The following is a 14,300-nucleotide window of genomic DNA, read 5'->3' on the forward strand; positions in this document are numbered from 1 at the left end:
ATGACGGGGCCGCTCACAGAAACCCGGACTTTTCACGTCCAGAAATCACCCGTCAGATCCTCCATCCTGCAGCGCGTCTCCGCCCGCCTTGGCGCCGAGCTGCGACTCTTTGCCGTCCAGCTTGTGCACCACCCTGAAGGCCTCTAGGAACTCGGTGAAGTCGATGTTGCCGTCCTTGTTGAAGTCGATGCTGCGCGCCAGGTCGTCGATGGCCCGGTCGCTGACGTTGACCCCCAGGTGGGCGCTGAAGAGACGCCACGTGTGACGGAACTCCTCGATGGAGATCAGACCTGCCACACAGTCGGAACAATGGGCGGGGGGGGCTCCGTCGCCGCGGGACGCCGACGCCGGCCGCCTTTACCTGAGTGGTCTTTGTCGATGATGTTGAATATGATCTCGATGTCCGTCCTGTATCTGAACAGCGTGTCGGCCAGGTTCGGCGTCACCTGAGGGGAGAACCATTACGTGTGAATAACCACGCCGCTATTTAAAATGCACTCCCGCTCTTCCCACTCTTAGTACCGTGAATTTCGGACTATAGAGCGGACCTATATATGGGTCGTGCCTACTAATTTTTAAAAGAAATTGTACGTAAATAAGCCGCACTTGTCTATAAGCCGCAGGTGTCCCTGTTGAAACATGAGATATTAACGCAGCAAGAGAGATGTTTTTTGAAATACTTTTTTTTTCCCCAGAATAGATGCCGAACTTGCGTGCAGCAGCTCTATTTCTTGAAAATCGAATTACTTGAAAATCGCATCAAATGCATTTCTGCGCGTCTTTTTCGCGATGGGGGGGCGTGTGCGCAAAAAAGTGCAAAATGGCTGATCTGAAGAATTATCATAAACGCGAGTGGGTTCGCCGAAACGGTTTCATTTGTCCACCGTGACGGTGTTGGCGGAAGAAAGCTACCGTAATTGCCCTACTATGAAAATCCATAAATTAGCCGCATCGTATTAAAAGCCGTAGTTCTCAAAGTGTGTGAAAAAAGTAGCAGCTTATATGGTGGAATTTACAGTATATTACAGACGTTATTATTCTGGTTACGTATCAGAAGATACAGTGTAACCTTGACTTGCGAGCGCATCATTTGTTTTCTGAGATACACACCATTGCTCAATGGATTATTTGTTGTCAAGGAAGTTGTTGTCGGTGAGATACCGTGACGGAGAGCATCATCTGTGAGAAGGCAGGACACATTTAGGGGGATTTGGTGCAGCGGACGGCTGCTGTCAATAGAGCCGTTCATAGCCGGTCGAGGACGGCTTCATCATTTTAAAAAGAGGAGCTGCATTCACACTAAGTTTAGCAAAGGGTGCAGGTTACATTTAGCAACATATTGTTGAATTAAGTGTGTAGCCAGTAAGTTAAGTGATGGAGCACCAAATTAAAACTCCCCCAACCGCCTTCATCCCATCTTCCAAGTTAATACACTTAATATCACCAGTGTATTTCTTTTTGATGAGATGAGATAGAGTTGAATGATCCCATGCTTTGGAAATGGTTTAGCAGCTGCAGCAGCAAGACAGTGACAAGTTAGCTAAAACTACAATTAAAAAATAAACTGAAGTGCAAAAGTACAATCTAAAAAAAAAAAAAAACAGTCTATCCATATTTGCCAATATAAGGAGTAAATAATGAGCACATTTTATTATGTATTATGAGTATACAACATTTGTTATATACGTTCATTTTCCTTATTTAAAAAAAAAAAAAACAACAAAACCGGTGTGGTTCCTTTTCGGAGGACCGGAAGAGATTAATAGCGTTTATATTCATTTTAATGGGGTGTTTTAAATTGAGCTCGGCCAGGGAACCGGTTACACTCGTAAGTCAAGGTGTTACTGTACTTCATGGGATGCAAAGGCCACGGCGATTTTCATTCATTTTCCCACTTCTGACCTGAGGCAGAGGTACTCCGGCCTCCATGTCCTTGAAGCAGGACTGGTACTCCACGCCGCCGTCCGGTGCCAGGCGGGCCAAGTGCGGGCGCAGAGTCCTCCAGGGCAGGTCCAGCCTCAGGACCGACTCCAGCACCTGGGCCCATTCGCTCACCGCGACGCTGCCTGGACACCCAAGCTGCTGTGTCAAACCTCAAACACGGTCGTCGGAAGAGAAAACGGGTCTTACTGAGGCTGACCGGTGTTGTTGGTGTCACGCTGCTGGAAGCCGGCCACCAGCTCCGAGCGATGGGCGAACAGCTTCTCCTTCAGGGCCCGAAGAGCCGAGCCCTCGGCAGCGCGAACCCTGCTGACACAGGGAAACGCGCTCGGCTAGAACTTCATCGAGATGAAGATGCGGAGGTTCTCGGGGACACCAGAGGGACGGCAAGACGGTTCGGACATGCAAGGAGGAGGGATAGTGAAGATCTGGGTGGAAGCATTGTGCAGAACAGGGGTGCATACACTTTTTCAACATGCCAGTGACTTATTAAAGGTCCAAGTCAAAATGATCTAGCTACTATAGAAACGCAAAACATATCGATTTAGAAATATATCGAGAATTCTTTATTCGTGCAATATATGTCGGTGTTTCTTGCGTAACTGCATGAACCCATATCGCACAACTCTGTGCATTTTTTTGTCGTTACATGACTTGTACTGCATGGAATCAGCCAGAGATGTAGCAGCTACCGCTAACCAGCTTCAAGCTCACTTCCAGTTGATCATCAGTCATGGGAGAATGTTACTTTTACTTAATGATCTTCATGTGGGAAAAGGTTGAATCACATAAATAAGTGGAAAAATATGATTTTAGTTCCTTTACCCTTTTCCTCCTCGGCTCGCTTTTCGGAGGGAAGTTGGCGTCATAGTTTTTATGAACAGTCCGAAAATGCCGCTCCGCATTTCCCCCCTTCGGTATAGCGGTGGCAGATCAGGCAAGCGCACTTTGAAAATAACATGGTTAACAAAAAAAGTTCTCCTCCCACTCCCTGTGGAAGGGGCAACTTTTTGCCTTCTTACTTGGTCCGGCCTCCCCCGTTCATTTTATTGCCCTTTCTTTAACTTTAAAAGAAATAAATCGGAGGATATTGAGGGGACTCGCTAGCTTGCTAGTTTTGCGGCACCATTTTGTGCACAGTGACCCACGTGTCAGACAATCAGATGTCATTCTGGCGGACGATAGGCTGACGTCTATTTTCTTAAATACCGTGCGATCTACCCACATTACCTTTGTGATCGACGTGCACACACACACACACACACACACACACACGTACCTCTGCGTCAACGTCAGCTTGCGTGTTGTGCGGCTGACTTGGTACTGGTAGAATCGAGGAACCAGCTCCGGGCCCAGCTTGATGTAGGCGCCCCGGTTGCTCCCCTCCTCGTAGTAGTTCGACGCCGAGAAGATGGTTATGACCTGCGGGGGAGATCGGCGCCGGTTTGTCTCTCAGATAAAAAAAACCCTCGCAGAATGATTGCGAGCTCAACCGGTTCCTCTACCCGTCCGCCGTGGCAGAGCTCGTAGCCCTCCTGCTTGCATTCGTGAGATCGGATGAGCAGCTGCAGGCGGTGTCGGAGCAGCAGCTCCCGGGTGACGTCGGGCCCGAAGTAGCAGCCGCCGCCTCGGAAGGTGTTGGGGCTGCAGCCCTCTTGGGTTTTGGGGTCGCTCCACAAGATGTCCACGATCTGCAAGACCAAACACGCCGGGTGAACGGCGCCGATGGGTGGGGGTGAACTGTTTCGGCGTCGGACCTGTTTCCACTCCCGCTCCTGTTGTGGAGGCGCGGAGGGGGAGTCCGGGAAAGGCACTTGCAGGACGTTGATGTTGCAACAGCCGGCGGGAGACGACGGGCACGGACGAGGCGACAAGCAGGAAGGGCTTCGAGGAGAGTAGAGCGAAGAGGAGGAGGAGGAAGAGGAAGAGGAGGAGGCGGCGCTGTCCTGTCGGCTCAGCCTGCACGGCCTCTTCCTGCACGAATCACAGGAAGATTCAGGCTCGGATCGGCCCGATCGCCCGCGGGTTCGATCCGTCCGGGCGAGGCGACACCTCAGGTGGGGCGTGAGGTTCACGCTGCAGCTGCTGCCCGGTCGCGAGCCGTCCACGGATCTCAGCCTCTTCGCCCGACCGTCGGACCGGCCCACGTCCGGATGCTCCAGACTGCGCCTCGGGAACCTCAGGGCCGATTTAACCTGCGAGAGACAGGAAGTAGCGAGCGGGAAGTGGAGAGGAGCTCCGGTACCGCGTTCCCTACAGGGTACCTTGTGCCTCTCGATGGAGCCGAGGAAGTCCAGGTCCGTTTGGTCTGAAATACCCCCGTGGACGATCAGGATCTTTCCGTCTATCACCGTGGCGACGGGCAGAAGGCTGAAGACGTCCTGGAAAAGCTGGAGGATCTCGCGGGCGTCGCTCTAAACGCAGAGGGTTACCGTCATGAGAGCCGGCGTCTGCAAACGGGAACAAGATGGAAGTTGTCCTCGGCTTACCTTGTACTTCTGCATGACCTCTTTCGTGAAGCCGTACCTGAAATGCGGAAACGCGTTTAGACGGCGAAGCCGGAAACGGATAAAGGTCAGCCTCCTCGCTCACCGCAGGTTCATGATGTGGTCCTCGTGGTTCCCACGGTTCAGATGCATGTAGTCCGGGTAGAGCAGCAGGTACGCGAACAGCAAGAGGACCACCTCCATCGACTTCTTTCCACGGTCCACGAAGTCGCCGTTGAAGACGTACGGCGTCTCGGCCGAAGGGAGGCCGTTCTGGAGCCGTGACAGGGATTCCTTCACTCAACATGTTTGCCGGATCCCGGCGACGACTTGGCGAGAGTCATCTTTTGATTACCTTGTAGAATATCAGGAGTAGATCATCCAGCCTCCCGTGCAGATCACCTGCATCAAAATAACGGACTTAAATGACCGGATCCACATAAAACCGTACGGGCCTTTGAAACGGAGCGGTAAATCCACCCCCCCCGTCACACCTACCACATATTGTGATCTCCTTGGTGCAGGAGGTCGACAAGTGGATGATGTTGGGCATCTGCCTGAGGAGCTTCTTGGTCTCGTACAGCAGCTGCAGAACGTATCTGGCGTGCAGAGTCTGCCGTTCAGGGAAAAGTTATTTTTCCGGCTTTTTAACAGATGGCAAATTTTCCTGCAAATAGGCGGCGGCGGCGGCGGTACCCACCTGCTGCTCTTTGAAAGCGTTGAGGAGAGCGCTCGCGTCCGACACGCAGAGCGGGAAGGACAGCCGCGGCCCGCCGTACGACTCCGGGACGGGAATCAGCTTGTAGCAGGTCTCCCTGTCCAGCCAGGGATCCACCACGGGGTCCAGGAGCTGCGAGATCAGATCTGACCGCGGCACGGAGAGGAGGACCGGCCGTGAACATCTTAGCATCCCCTCCGGACGCCATATTTACACCTGATTTCACAAACCTTCATTGGTTCACTTTCTCCTGGAAGCTACAGCCTCTATTGTAAGCAGACAACCATTTATCTCCATCTGTAATTCCAGATCTGTTGTGTGTTTGCCTCTCCGCGATAAACCGCCCGACGCACACACAAACACACACTCCGTGCACGACGATAACTCTCAACGAGGCCTCCTCACGTCACTTATTCCCCACTCGGGTTTAAACCCTTCGAAGGGTGACAATTAGGCCAACTTCGGGATTAGCCCGTCAATGGAGCGCCGGGCTTTTCAGCTCAATGGGGTGAGTCAACGCGCGTCCAAAGCCGCAGCTGTGCCGGAGCAACGCGCGGAAACACACCGGCCTCTTCATTCACAGCGGTTGCCGAGCAACAGGGCAAAACGCAGAGGGGCTCAACAATGAAATAAAGGAGAACTGGTGTTCATTTGATGGAATAAACAGGTGTGTGTGTGTGTGGTGGGGGTGCATATGTGCAGGAAAAAGGTATGGCAGATGGCTCTGTGTATATGTGTGTGTGAGTGAGTGTGTGTGTGTGTGTGTGTGTGTGTGTGTAGGGGGGTGTATCCTTACCTGGACCGTTTCCATTTAGCTGAGTGAAATTATCCAGCATGAACGTGAAGAAGCTGGAGAGCTGGGGAGGAAAATGGAAAGCAGCATGAAGGAAAGCTGCTTGGCCTCACACACACACACACACACACACACACACACACACACATTTTGGTATCTGTACCTGGAGCTGGTCCTGCTCCCCGGCGTACTCGATGGACTGGAAGATGTTCCAGGTGTACCTGCGCCTCATCTCCAGACGGGCCATGTAGCGCCGGTACCACCGCTGGATCAGAACTGCGGCCTTCATGGCTGGGAGGGAAAACAAAACAAACAAAAAAAAAAAGGATGTGAACATCTGGACGCAGACGAGGAGAAATTGGAAATCTCTCAAAGTGTTCATGAAGCACGCCAGGACGGGAGCCTCACTCAGAGCCGGGCCGGGGGTCTTCGCCGTCTCGTCCGCTGGAGGGGAAACAAAAAACCGGGATTCAATGCGGGAGAACGGCGAGAGAATCCAACCGTTTGCGTTGCGGTGCGTGCGTTGCTGCGCACGTACGCACGCATGTAGCTAACAAGGCACGGGGGAGGACGAGATCAACGGCGGGAATGCAAGAACGGTGCAAATCAAAAAGGCTTTTGAGAGAAGCAACACTCATTAAAGAAAGCAGGGAGGATGAGAGACACACCATCTGTCAGGCACCAGGTGTGTGTGTGTGTGTGTGTGTGTGTGTGTGTGTACGTGCATGAAATGATCAAATGACACGTTCTGCAAACATATCACACACAAGGTTGAGGACACTGTTTTAATTCTTAAAAACATTTTAAATTGCTTGAAAATCCCCTGTGTAGATGACACTAATTTGAAAATGTGTGTGTGTTTGTGTGTGTGTGTGGAAATTAAAAAGGCCAGGTTAAGGTTTTCCCCGTAATTAGTGTCTGAGTCAGAGCGGGTGTTAATTTGATGTTTGTCTTCACAGCATCGCGCTTTTTCCAGCTGAGCCCGACAAAAAAAAGAATTAAAAACAAACAAAGGGGCTGCGGATTCACACGTCTACCTGTCCGGACCGGCTTGGCTTGCGTCGCCGTGGCGACTGAGGTGCTGCATCCCATGATGATCGTCAAGGAGGACCGGCGGTCGCCAGAACGAGGTTTCTCCCGAGGGTTTTAGCAAAGGCCGACATCCGTCCGGCGACCTGGGATGGAACCCGAGGAGTTAGTCGTGAACAAATATCAGGAATTAGAGCGAAACCGTCGCAGAGCGTCTCGGAAACAACCGCAAAAATGATTCATCTCCAGAAGAATCATTTCTGCAGTGGAAATATCACCTATTTCAAGAATGTCCAGCACTTTCCTCCTGAGGGACACGTGGAGAGTTTGGCGTTCAGCAGATTGAGGGTGACGTCTGACGCCTCCATTCCTGCTCATATAATCCAGATTCTTCTAAATGACCCGGATTATGGAGTTTCTATAAACTCGTCTTTGTCTTTTTGTGCTTCTAGATCGCTTCTTTTCCCTTCTCGGGGCGGTGAAGAGCTCACACATGAGTGAAATGACTTTTTTTTTTTTTTTTGTTGATATTTAATGTAATATTTACATGAGATGTGCTTTTCGTACAGATCATGTCTGGGAAAAGTAACTTTAAAAACTGATCAGAATTAAAAAAGTAAAACGTAAATATCTACGCGGCAGGAGCGACTGCCTTCAAGAAACAATGAAGAATTATTTCTCCCAGCTGATGTAAAAGGCAAAGTAGTTCAAGTATTTATGTCATAGTTTATAGATTTTAAAAATTAATACATTAAAAATGTTGAATAAATTCATTTCTCAGAATATTTCTCAATATGTCAGGCCTGATGCTTGAGTCTTTGGGGCAAATGATTTGCCCCGGCCATCACCAGACCTTCAAACACCACTGCCCACACACACACACACACACACACACACACACAGATTTGAACAAGGCATTATCATATAAAAAATAATTAAAAAAATAAAATAAACGCTTCAGCAAATATAAAAAAGAAAGAGTCAGCATCACCTTGTTTGTTGCTGTCGGCCGCTCCGCTCCTCCTCCTCGGTTCCCCGGTGAACAACCCACCGTAAATCTCTCCGGGGGAAGAGACAAATCGAGAAATATTACTTATCGATCTATTTTTATTGATTATTCTCCTGATTGAATCCCCTCACTTCCGGAGCGCCCCTCCTCCCCCTCCGGCGGTTCTTACCTGCGCTCTGCGTCACCCGCAGTCCACGGAGGGGCCAAACCCGGACCACACACACACACACACTCACACACTCACACACAGATTAACGTCCGAGTGGAGACGTGTTTCTTCCTCCCAACAGCATCATCATCTTCATCGGAGCTGCAGCTTCAGCGCACTGAGTGTGTAGGAGGAGAAAGAGGAGGAGGATGAAGAAGAGGAGGAGGCGTCAGGGGGTCGAAGCAACCGCAGGTAAAGCCCGCAGTGTTTAAATTTTTTTTTCTTTTTAATTAAAAAAAAAAAAAAAAAAAAAAAATCAAAAAACCTTTACTTTTTTTTTTTCCATTTGAGTCATAAAATGTCCGATTTTTTTCCCCGTCTTTGAACGCATCTCGAGGTTTTTCCACCTGCTGATGCAGGAGAGCTCCCAGGATGCTTTGCTGCCTTTTCCTTTCAAATTTCAACTCTCACCCCCAGTTTAATACGTTTAATACCTCCTTCTTCTTCTTCTTCTTCCCGCGGGCAGAGGATTATCCGGCTGCTGACCGACAAGAGCTCATCATGGGAACCAACTGTGAGGTCCAGACGGCGCCTCGGGGAACCCAATCAGAAAACAACTGTGCGGGCGCGTGTAACTTTTGTTAAAAGATGTGTTTATTATTTATTAAAATGAAACTTAAAATGTCCCCGGGGTGCGCCTCAGGCTGCGGCTCCCCCGCGGCCCCTCCGCCGCCGCAGCAGCGACAACACGGCGGCGTCGGCCTCCCGCGGTCGCCGCCCTCCGTCGGCGGGCCGCCTCCGAGCCCACCAGCCGGAGCAGAAGCGGCCCGGGGAAACTCGGGCCGACGGCCAGGACGTCGGCGTTCCTCACGGCGGCCTGGCCGACCTGCGAGGGGGAAGGAAAGGAGGTCAACGTGGCGATCCCGCACGGTTCGGCGTTAGATTTCACACGTCTTGCAACCCGAAAGCCTCCCGTCCTGACCTCCCGAGAGGAGAAGAACGCGGCGTGAGCTCGAACCGCTCCTCTGCCGGGCCTCCTTTTCCTCCGGGGTTCCACCCAGGGAACAGCCTTCATTCCTTTCCTGGCGCTGCCTCACCCCAAAAAGAAGAAGAAAGGGGAAAATAAAATAAAATAAAAAAAAACACACACACAGAACCGACTCCTCAGGCAGCCGTTCCCTTCAGAGAGGAGCGGAAATCGAGCCTCGGCTGAAAAAGGAGTATTTTAATGAACGTTAATTGAAAACAGCTCTGCTCAATTAGTGTTAATTACCGCGGAGTGAAACCCTCAGCGTGACGCCGGGGCCTCTTCATATCCCCGGCGTCGGGAAGCGAGAACGACAAACAAATAAACAAACAAACAAACGAACAAGCTTCCGCGTCTCCTCTGCCTGATTTGTGGGAGAAAAACCACCCCCTCTCTCCTGAATATAGCTTTTCAGAGATTAAAAGCAAAAAAAAAAAAAAAAAAGGCTGGAAAAGCCTGTTCTGACCCGCCGACCTGCAGCAGCTGCACATTTTGCGTTAAATTGCTTCTAATCCCCGTCCCATTCAAATACAATGAATCCGGATATTAATGCAATTTTTAATCGTGGAGTAGGAACTGTAAGCCCCGCGGCCGAGGCCTCTCCCGCTCCGGCCTCGCCGCTCCTCCCCCGCGTCGCACGCACACCGAGGCCAAATCTGTCACGCCATCGGCCACCGGACGCCCCCCGCCCCCGCGGGGGTTTTTGGCTCCGACTTCCACGGACCCTCGGCGGCGACCCGGCGGACGTAGGAGGGGCTTGGTCAGATAAGGACGGCATTAGGGCAGAGCGTCCGCGCGGCGTGGATTAATATAATCCCAGCCTCTCCACCGCTGCCGGCTCGGCCGCTCAGTCTGGAGTCGGTTCCGTCTGGTTTTGCGAAGATGGCCCTCGGTGCTGCGCGGCTGGCCCTGCTCCTCCTGGCAGCTCACGGTACGATGGCGGCGCCGGACCGATCTGAATGATTTTCCGACCCCTGATTTTTCTCTTATTTATCCGTTTTTTACCTAACGCTGGTTTGTTTCTCCCCCCCCCCCCCCCCCCCCCCCCCCCCCCGCCGGACCAGCCTTCGGCGCCGTCGGCGGCCAAGAGGTATGGACGGGCCGCGGAAACCTGTGTGTTGTTGTGTGTGTTGAAACCCACAGATGGAGGTGAATGATTGGCATTTGTGCGCCTGTGTGTGTGTGTGTGTGTGAGACGTGACGCGAGCCCGAGCGGTTCGTGCCGCCGCCTGACCCGATGCCCGTCCGTTCCAGGAGGCTTGGACCAGCAGGTCCTGCAAATGCGACTGCGACGGAGGAGAATCCCCGACCGAGTCGTCCTCCTTCGGAGCCCCCGCCGGCCCCGCCATGGTGCGCGGGGTCGACTGCATGCCGGGTGAGCGTCGCCGGTCAGAGCGCAAACCGCGGTTAAAATCGTTTGAGCGTGTGTGTGACGGACCGACTCGGAAGGACGGCCCATATTAGCGCATTCATGAGTGCACCGGACTCCAGATTGGACGCGGCGGTGGCGGACACGCTCCGCCGGACCTCCACAGCGACCCTCCGGCGGCCCCCCCTTGATTCACCAGATCACGACCCAGATCTTTGGCTTATTAGAACTCCTTCTCCTTCCCGTCCTGCTTCGCCTGTATTTCCCGACGATGCTTTTTGGGTGAAAAGCGGTATTTTTTTCCCCAAGAGGAAGCAGGTTCACATCGATGGGCTGCAATATTGAAAATGCTCCGAAATTTCCTTCGTAAATATCATTTCCCGGGATGTTTTTGGATGAGACTGGAAGAAACGGTTTTCAAGGTGGTGATGGAGATCCAGGGCGCGACCTGTTGGTCTTCACCTAGAACGTCCGACTCCGGGGCCGTTATGGCGGTTATGTAAGCACTTATCTGCCGGTTCACACAGAAGCTGCCGCTGTGTGCATCATAATACGGGGATTAGACAGACAGGACGCCGGCGTGTGTCACAGAGGATTAATCCGGTTGTAAACAAAAGTGCAGCAGCTACTTCTAAAACAGCCTGCATCCCCGCTCCATCTGTCTTAATCCAAAGCACGGAAGAAAAAAAAAAACAAAAAAAAAACTTCATACCGCCCGTCTTTTAGCGTTACTCGTGGCGTGGATGTGTTTTCTCCGCTCGGAGGAAGGGGGGGACAGATTGGCGGCGGGAAACACGGGAGAGGACGCGAAGCGCTAAAGCTGCCGGGAGCAAAGCGCGGCCATCTGTCCGCCTCCCGCCTAATGGACATCGCTGATCTCTGAATTAAAACGCCAGAGCTTTTAGGAGGGGATGTAGGTCAGGCTGGGGGCCGCTGACAGCGGGAGGCGTGAGGACGGCGGATAACAACACCCGGGGCCTCGGCCGCCATCGGAGGACCTACGGTGGCCTTCCGGTGTGGAACAAGTAACAAAACGCTCACGGGAAACTTTAAAACGACAACCGATCTCTGGCTCCGATTCCAACGTTCGTCAGTGTTTCCCAACCACGGAGATCATCAGGCGAGCCGAGGAAAAATGCCCGCTTTCACCCGATCGGTCCAAAAATTTTTTTCTTCAACGCGAATTATGTGTCCTGGTTCGTCTATGTGAGCGGCACGCAGTGACGGGCAGGACGATGAAATGCGCTTCCACTAGAAGCCAACGAACCTGTGTGGTCAAATAGCAGAGGAATTAGTGACGCTTCCAGTGATACGCCATGGATAAATATTTTAAATTACAAAGCGCTCAATCGGGACGCTCCGGTCGTGAGCTTGAGACAATACGATGAAAGTGATAGAATAGCTGCTTTGTGTTCAACCAAACTGGGCCAGAAGTTAATTAAGTACACCATTTCATTAATATATTTTTGGTATGTTTATAAAATACGTGCCGTGACTCAAAAACAGTTGGGAAACACTGGCGTAGATAAGATAATCCTATACATATTATGTTATGTAGTAATAATGATAATGTTATGATGTACTTTAATGAATTTGCAAATACTTCTGACCACAGTACCACGCCTGTGCAGTGGTAGTTGCAGGAGAAATACAATATTTTGCAATCGAGGTTGCAGTTTATCCCTCTAAATCAGGGGTGTCATCAGCATCATGGTTGCCCTCAAAGGGCCACGTGTAACGGTACCAGTATAAATGTAAGCAAATGTAAAATAAATGTAATTACTCCTTAATGTTAAATAACTGTGAATGTATTACTCAATCAAATCCAAAATGATACATATGCATTCCCATCTTTCTTAAAACAGCCTTCCATCTGCATCAACTTTTCTCTTTCTGGACATCATTTGTATTTTTCATTTCAACTTGAAAATTGCATTGATGTGGCTACACTGCAATCTAACAGCAGGATGCTGATGCTTCATGATCGGCGTGAATTTGGGGAAATGTAGTTTCTGGTCAACGCACGCATTTGACTTATTTATTTTAACACAATCGGGCCTTTTAAGACGTTCTCGCGCGGTGCATAAAATCACATGGTGGGTCACATTTGGCCCGCTGACCTTGAGTTTGACCCATGTGGTCTAAATCCTTCACGCCGCTCCTTTTTAAATGCGTCCGATCTGGTGTGTGTGTGCGTGTGTGTGTGTGTGGCGCAGAGTGCCCGTACCACAGGCCCCTGGGCTTCGAGGCCGGCTCGGTGAGCCCTGAGCAGATCACCTGCTCCAACCAGGACCAGTACAGCGGCTGGTTCTCCTCCTGGTTGCCCAGCAAGGCCCGGCTCAACAGCCAGGGCTTCGGGTAGGTCAACGCCCGGGGATCTTTTACTCACAAATTTAACACAAAACCGACTTTTCCTGACTCTTAGGAAACATGTCGATCGGTACAAAAGGCATAAATATCGATTGATCCCGAACCCTTCCCTTCCCCGTCAGCTGCGCCTGGCTCTCCAAGTTCCAGGACAACAGCCAGTGGCTGCAGATCGACCTGCAGGAGGTGCAGGTGGTGTCGGGCATCCTCACCCAGGGACGCTGCGACGCCGACGAGTGGGTCACCAAGTACAGCGTCCAGTACCGCACCGACGAAACCCTCAACTGGATTTTCTACAAGGACCAGACCGGGAACAACCGGGTGAGCGGCGGCCTCCTCCGCGACTTCTCCGCACACGTTTGTTTTCCGCTTCCTCATTTTGCGCTCTCCTCCCGCCGCAGGTGTTTTACGGAAACTCGGACCGTTCCTCGTCCGTGCAGAACCTGCTGCGACCGCCCATCGTGGCCCGATACGTCCGCATCCTCCCCCTGGGGTGGCACACGCGCATCGCCCTGCGTCTGGAGCTGCTGCTTTGCATGAATAAATGCTCCTGAAGCCCGTCCCTTCCAGTCGTCCCCGCCGTCTTCCCCTCCCCCCCGCCGTCCCCGCCGTCCTTGAGGCCTTCCTCCTCCACGAGACGCCTCAGTTTCCCTCCCATTTCGTACGTATCTCCTCTTTAAAACCCATGTATTCGAAAGCTATCTGACCGCGTTTTAAATAGGCGTGTTTTTATACATGCACGGCGAGCCGCGTTGCCGTCTGCAGCTCTCTTTATAAGCTATCGCGTTCCCGGCGGAACGCCGTATTTCCGAAGCAATAATTAGCCCGGGAGAGGGCGAGCCGCCGTCGCCATGGAAGCGGCGCTCGCAGGGGCCGAACGCGGAGGCCCGTCCCAGACGAGGAGCTCATCAGACGCTCCCGGTCTGGCTTTATCACGTTTCTCACAAGCTGGGAAAATGATTAGTTAGCCTGGTTATTTTGGATGTGTCTAGTGTGATCTGTAACTCCCTTGTGTTCTTGTGTTATTACATATTTACGACACTGATTGTAGTTTAACCCGATTTAGAAGTGCGACACGCTTGTTTGTCGGGGAGGATCGACGGCGACGCCGCCGCGTTGATTAATATTCATCGTCGGGAAAGCGATTGAATACTGCGCTGGAGCTGTTTATCATCTTGGCAGAGTTATTACATGATGTTGGTGTTATTACATTGTTATTACATTTGGTCAAGCCACACAAGCGCGCGCATACACACACACACTTTCAGCTAAACATAATCAGAAAAAAAAAGGCTTGATTTGTGTTTTAAAATGGAAGTTTATATTTGGGGGGGTTAGTATCAAAAAACAAAAAACCAGAAAGCGCGTCCACAGTTTGAAGCCGCCGACTGGCCGACCAGACGGACGATGTTT

At 51.6% G+C, this 14,300-nt stretch overlaps 2 protein-coding genes across 2 annotated transcripts; one reads left to right on the plus strand and one right to left on the minus strand.

The window, feature by feature from the left end:
* Positions 1–45: 45 nt before the first annotated feature.
* ppef1 (protein phosphatase, EF-hand calcium binding domain 1) lies at positions 46–8,391 on the minus strand. The gene is made up of 20 exons (XM_086140480.1): positions 8,146–8,391; positions 7,959–8,027; positions 6,976–7,113; positions 6,347–6,382; positions 6,102–6,229; positions 5,942–6,002; positions 5,128–5,291; positions 4,926–5,040; positions 4,783–4,829; positions 4,534–4,700; positions 4,431–4,467; positions 4,206–4,355; positions 3,994–4,136; positions 3,699–3,915; positions 3,447–3,632; positions 3,221–3,363; positions 2,141–2,247; positions 1,903–2,066; positions 362–446; positions 46–290 (listed from the first exon to the last, which is right to left on the minus strand). The coding sequence occupies exons 3-20, from the start codon at positions 7,028–7,030 to the stop codon at positions 46–48; spliced, it is 2,250 nt and encodes a 749-aa protein (XP_085996606.1). The 5' UTR covers positions 7,031–7,113; positions 7,959–8,027; positions 8,146–8,391.
* Positions 8,392–10,410: 2,019 nt separating this feature from the next.
* rs1a (retinoschisin 1a) lies at positions 10,411–13,487 on the plus strand. The gene is made up of 4 exons (XM_086144290.1): positions 10,411–10,526; positions 12,737–12,878; positions 13,013–13,208; positions 13,289–13,487. Exons 1-4 carry the CDS (start codon positions 10,499–10,501, stop codon positions 13,439–13,441), a joined length of 519 nt encoding a protein of 172 aa, XP_086000416.1. The 5' UTR covers positions 10,411–10,498; the 3' UTR covers positions 13,442–13,487.
* Positions 13,488–14,300: the final 813 nt, after the last annotated feature.

The sequence above is a fragment of the Fistularia commersonii genome, chromosome 3 (assembly GCF_037954325.1).
Source record: "Fistularia commersonii isolate RoL2024-O1a breed Wild chromosome 3, RoL_Fcom_v1.0, whole genome shotgun sequence".
Classification (NCBI taxonomy): Eukaryota; Metazoa; Chordata; class Actinopteri; order Syngnathiformes; family Fistulariidae; genus Fistularia; species Fistularia commersonii.

Excerpts from the sequence above, each read along its gene's own strand:
- ppef1 (XM_086140480.1), bottom strand. The coding sequence starts at position 7,030 with ATGGGATGCAGCACCTCAGTCGCCACGGCGACGCAAGCCAAGCCGGTC. Across the intron at positions 6,003-6,101 it reads GGGAGCAGGACCAGCTCCAG|CTCTCCAGCTTCTTCACGTT; the intron begins GTACAGATACCA and ends TTTCCTCCCCAG. Across the intron at positions 3,633-3,698 it reads AGGAGCGGGAGTGGAAACAG|ATCGTGGACATCTTGTGGAG; the intron begins GTCCGACGCCGA and ends TTGGTCTTGCAG.
- rs1a (XM_086144290.1), top strand. The coding sequence starts at position 10,499 with ATGGTGCGCGGGGTCGACTGCATGCCGG. Across the intron at positions 10,527-12,736 it reads CGGGGTCGACTGCATGCCGG|AGTGCCCGTACCACAGGCCC; the intron begins GTGAGCGTCGCC and ends TGTGTGGCGCAG. Across the intron at positions 13,209-13,288 it reads ACCAGACCGGGAACAACCGG|GTGTTTTACGGAAACTCGGA; the intron begins GTGAGCGGCGGC and ends CTCCCGCCGCAG.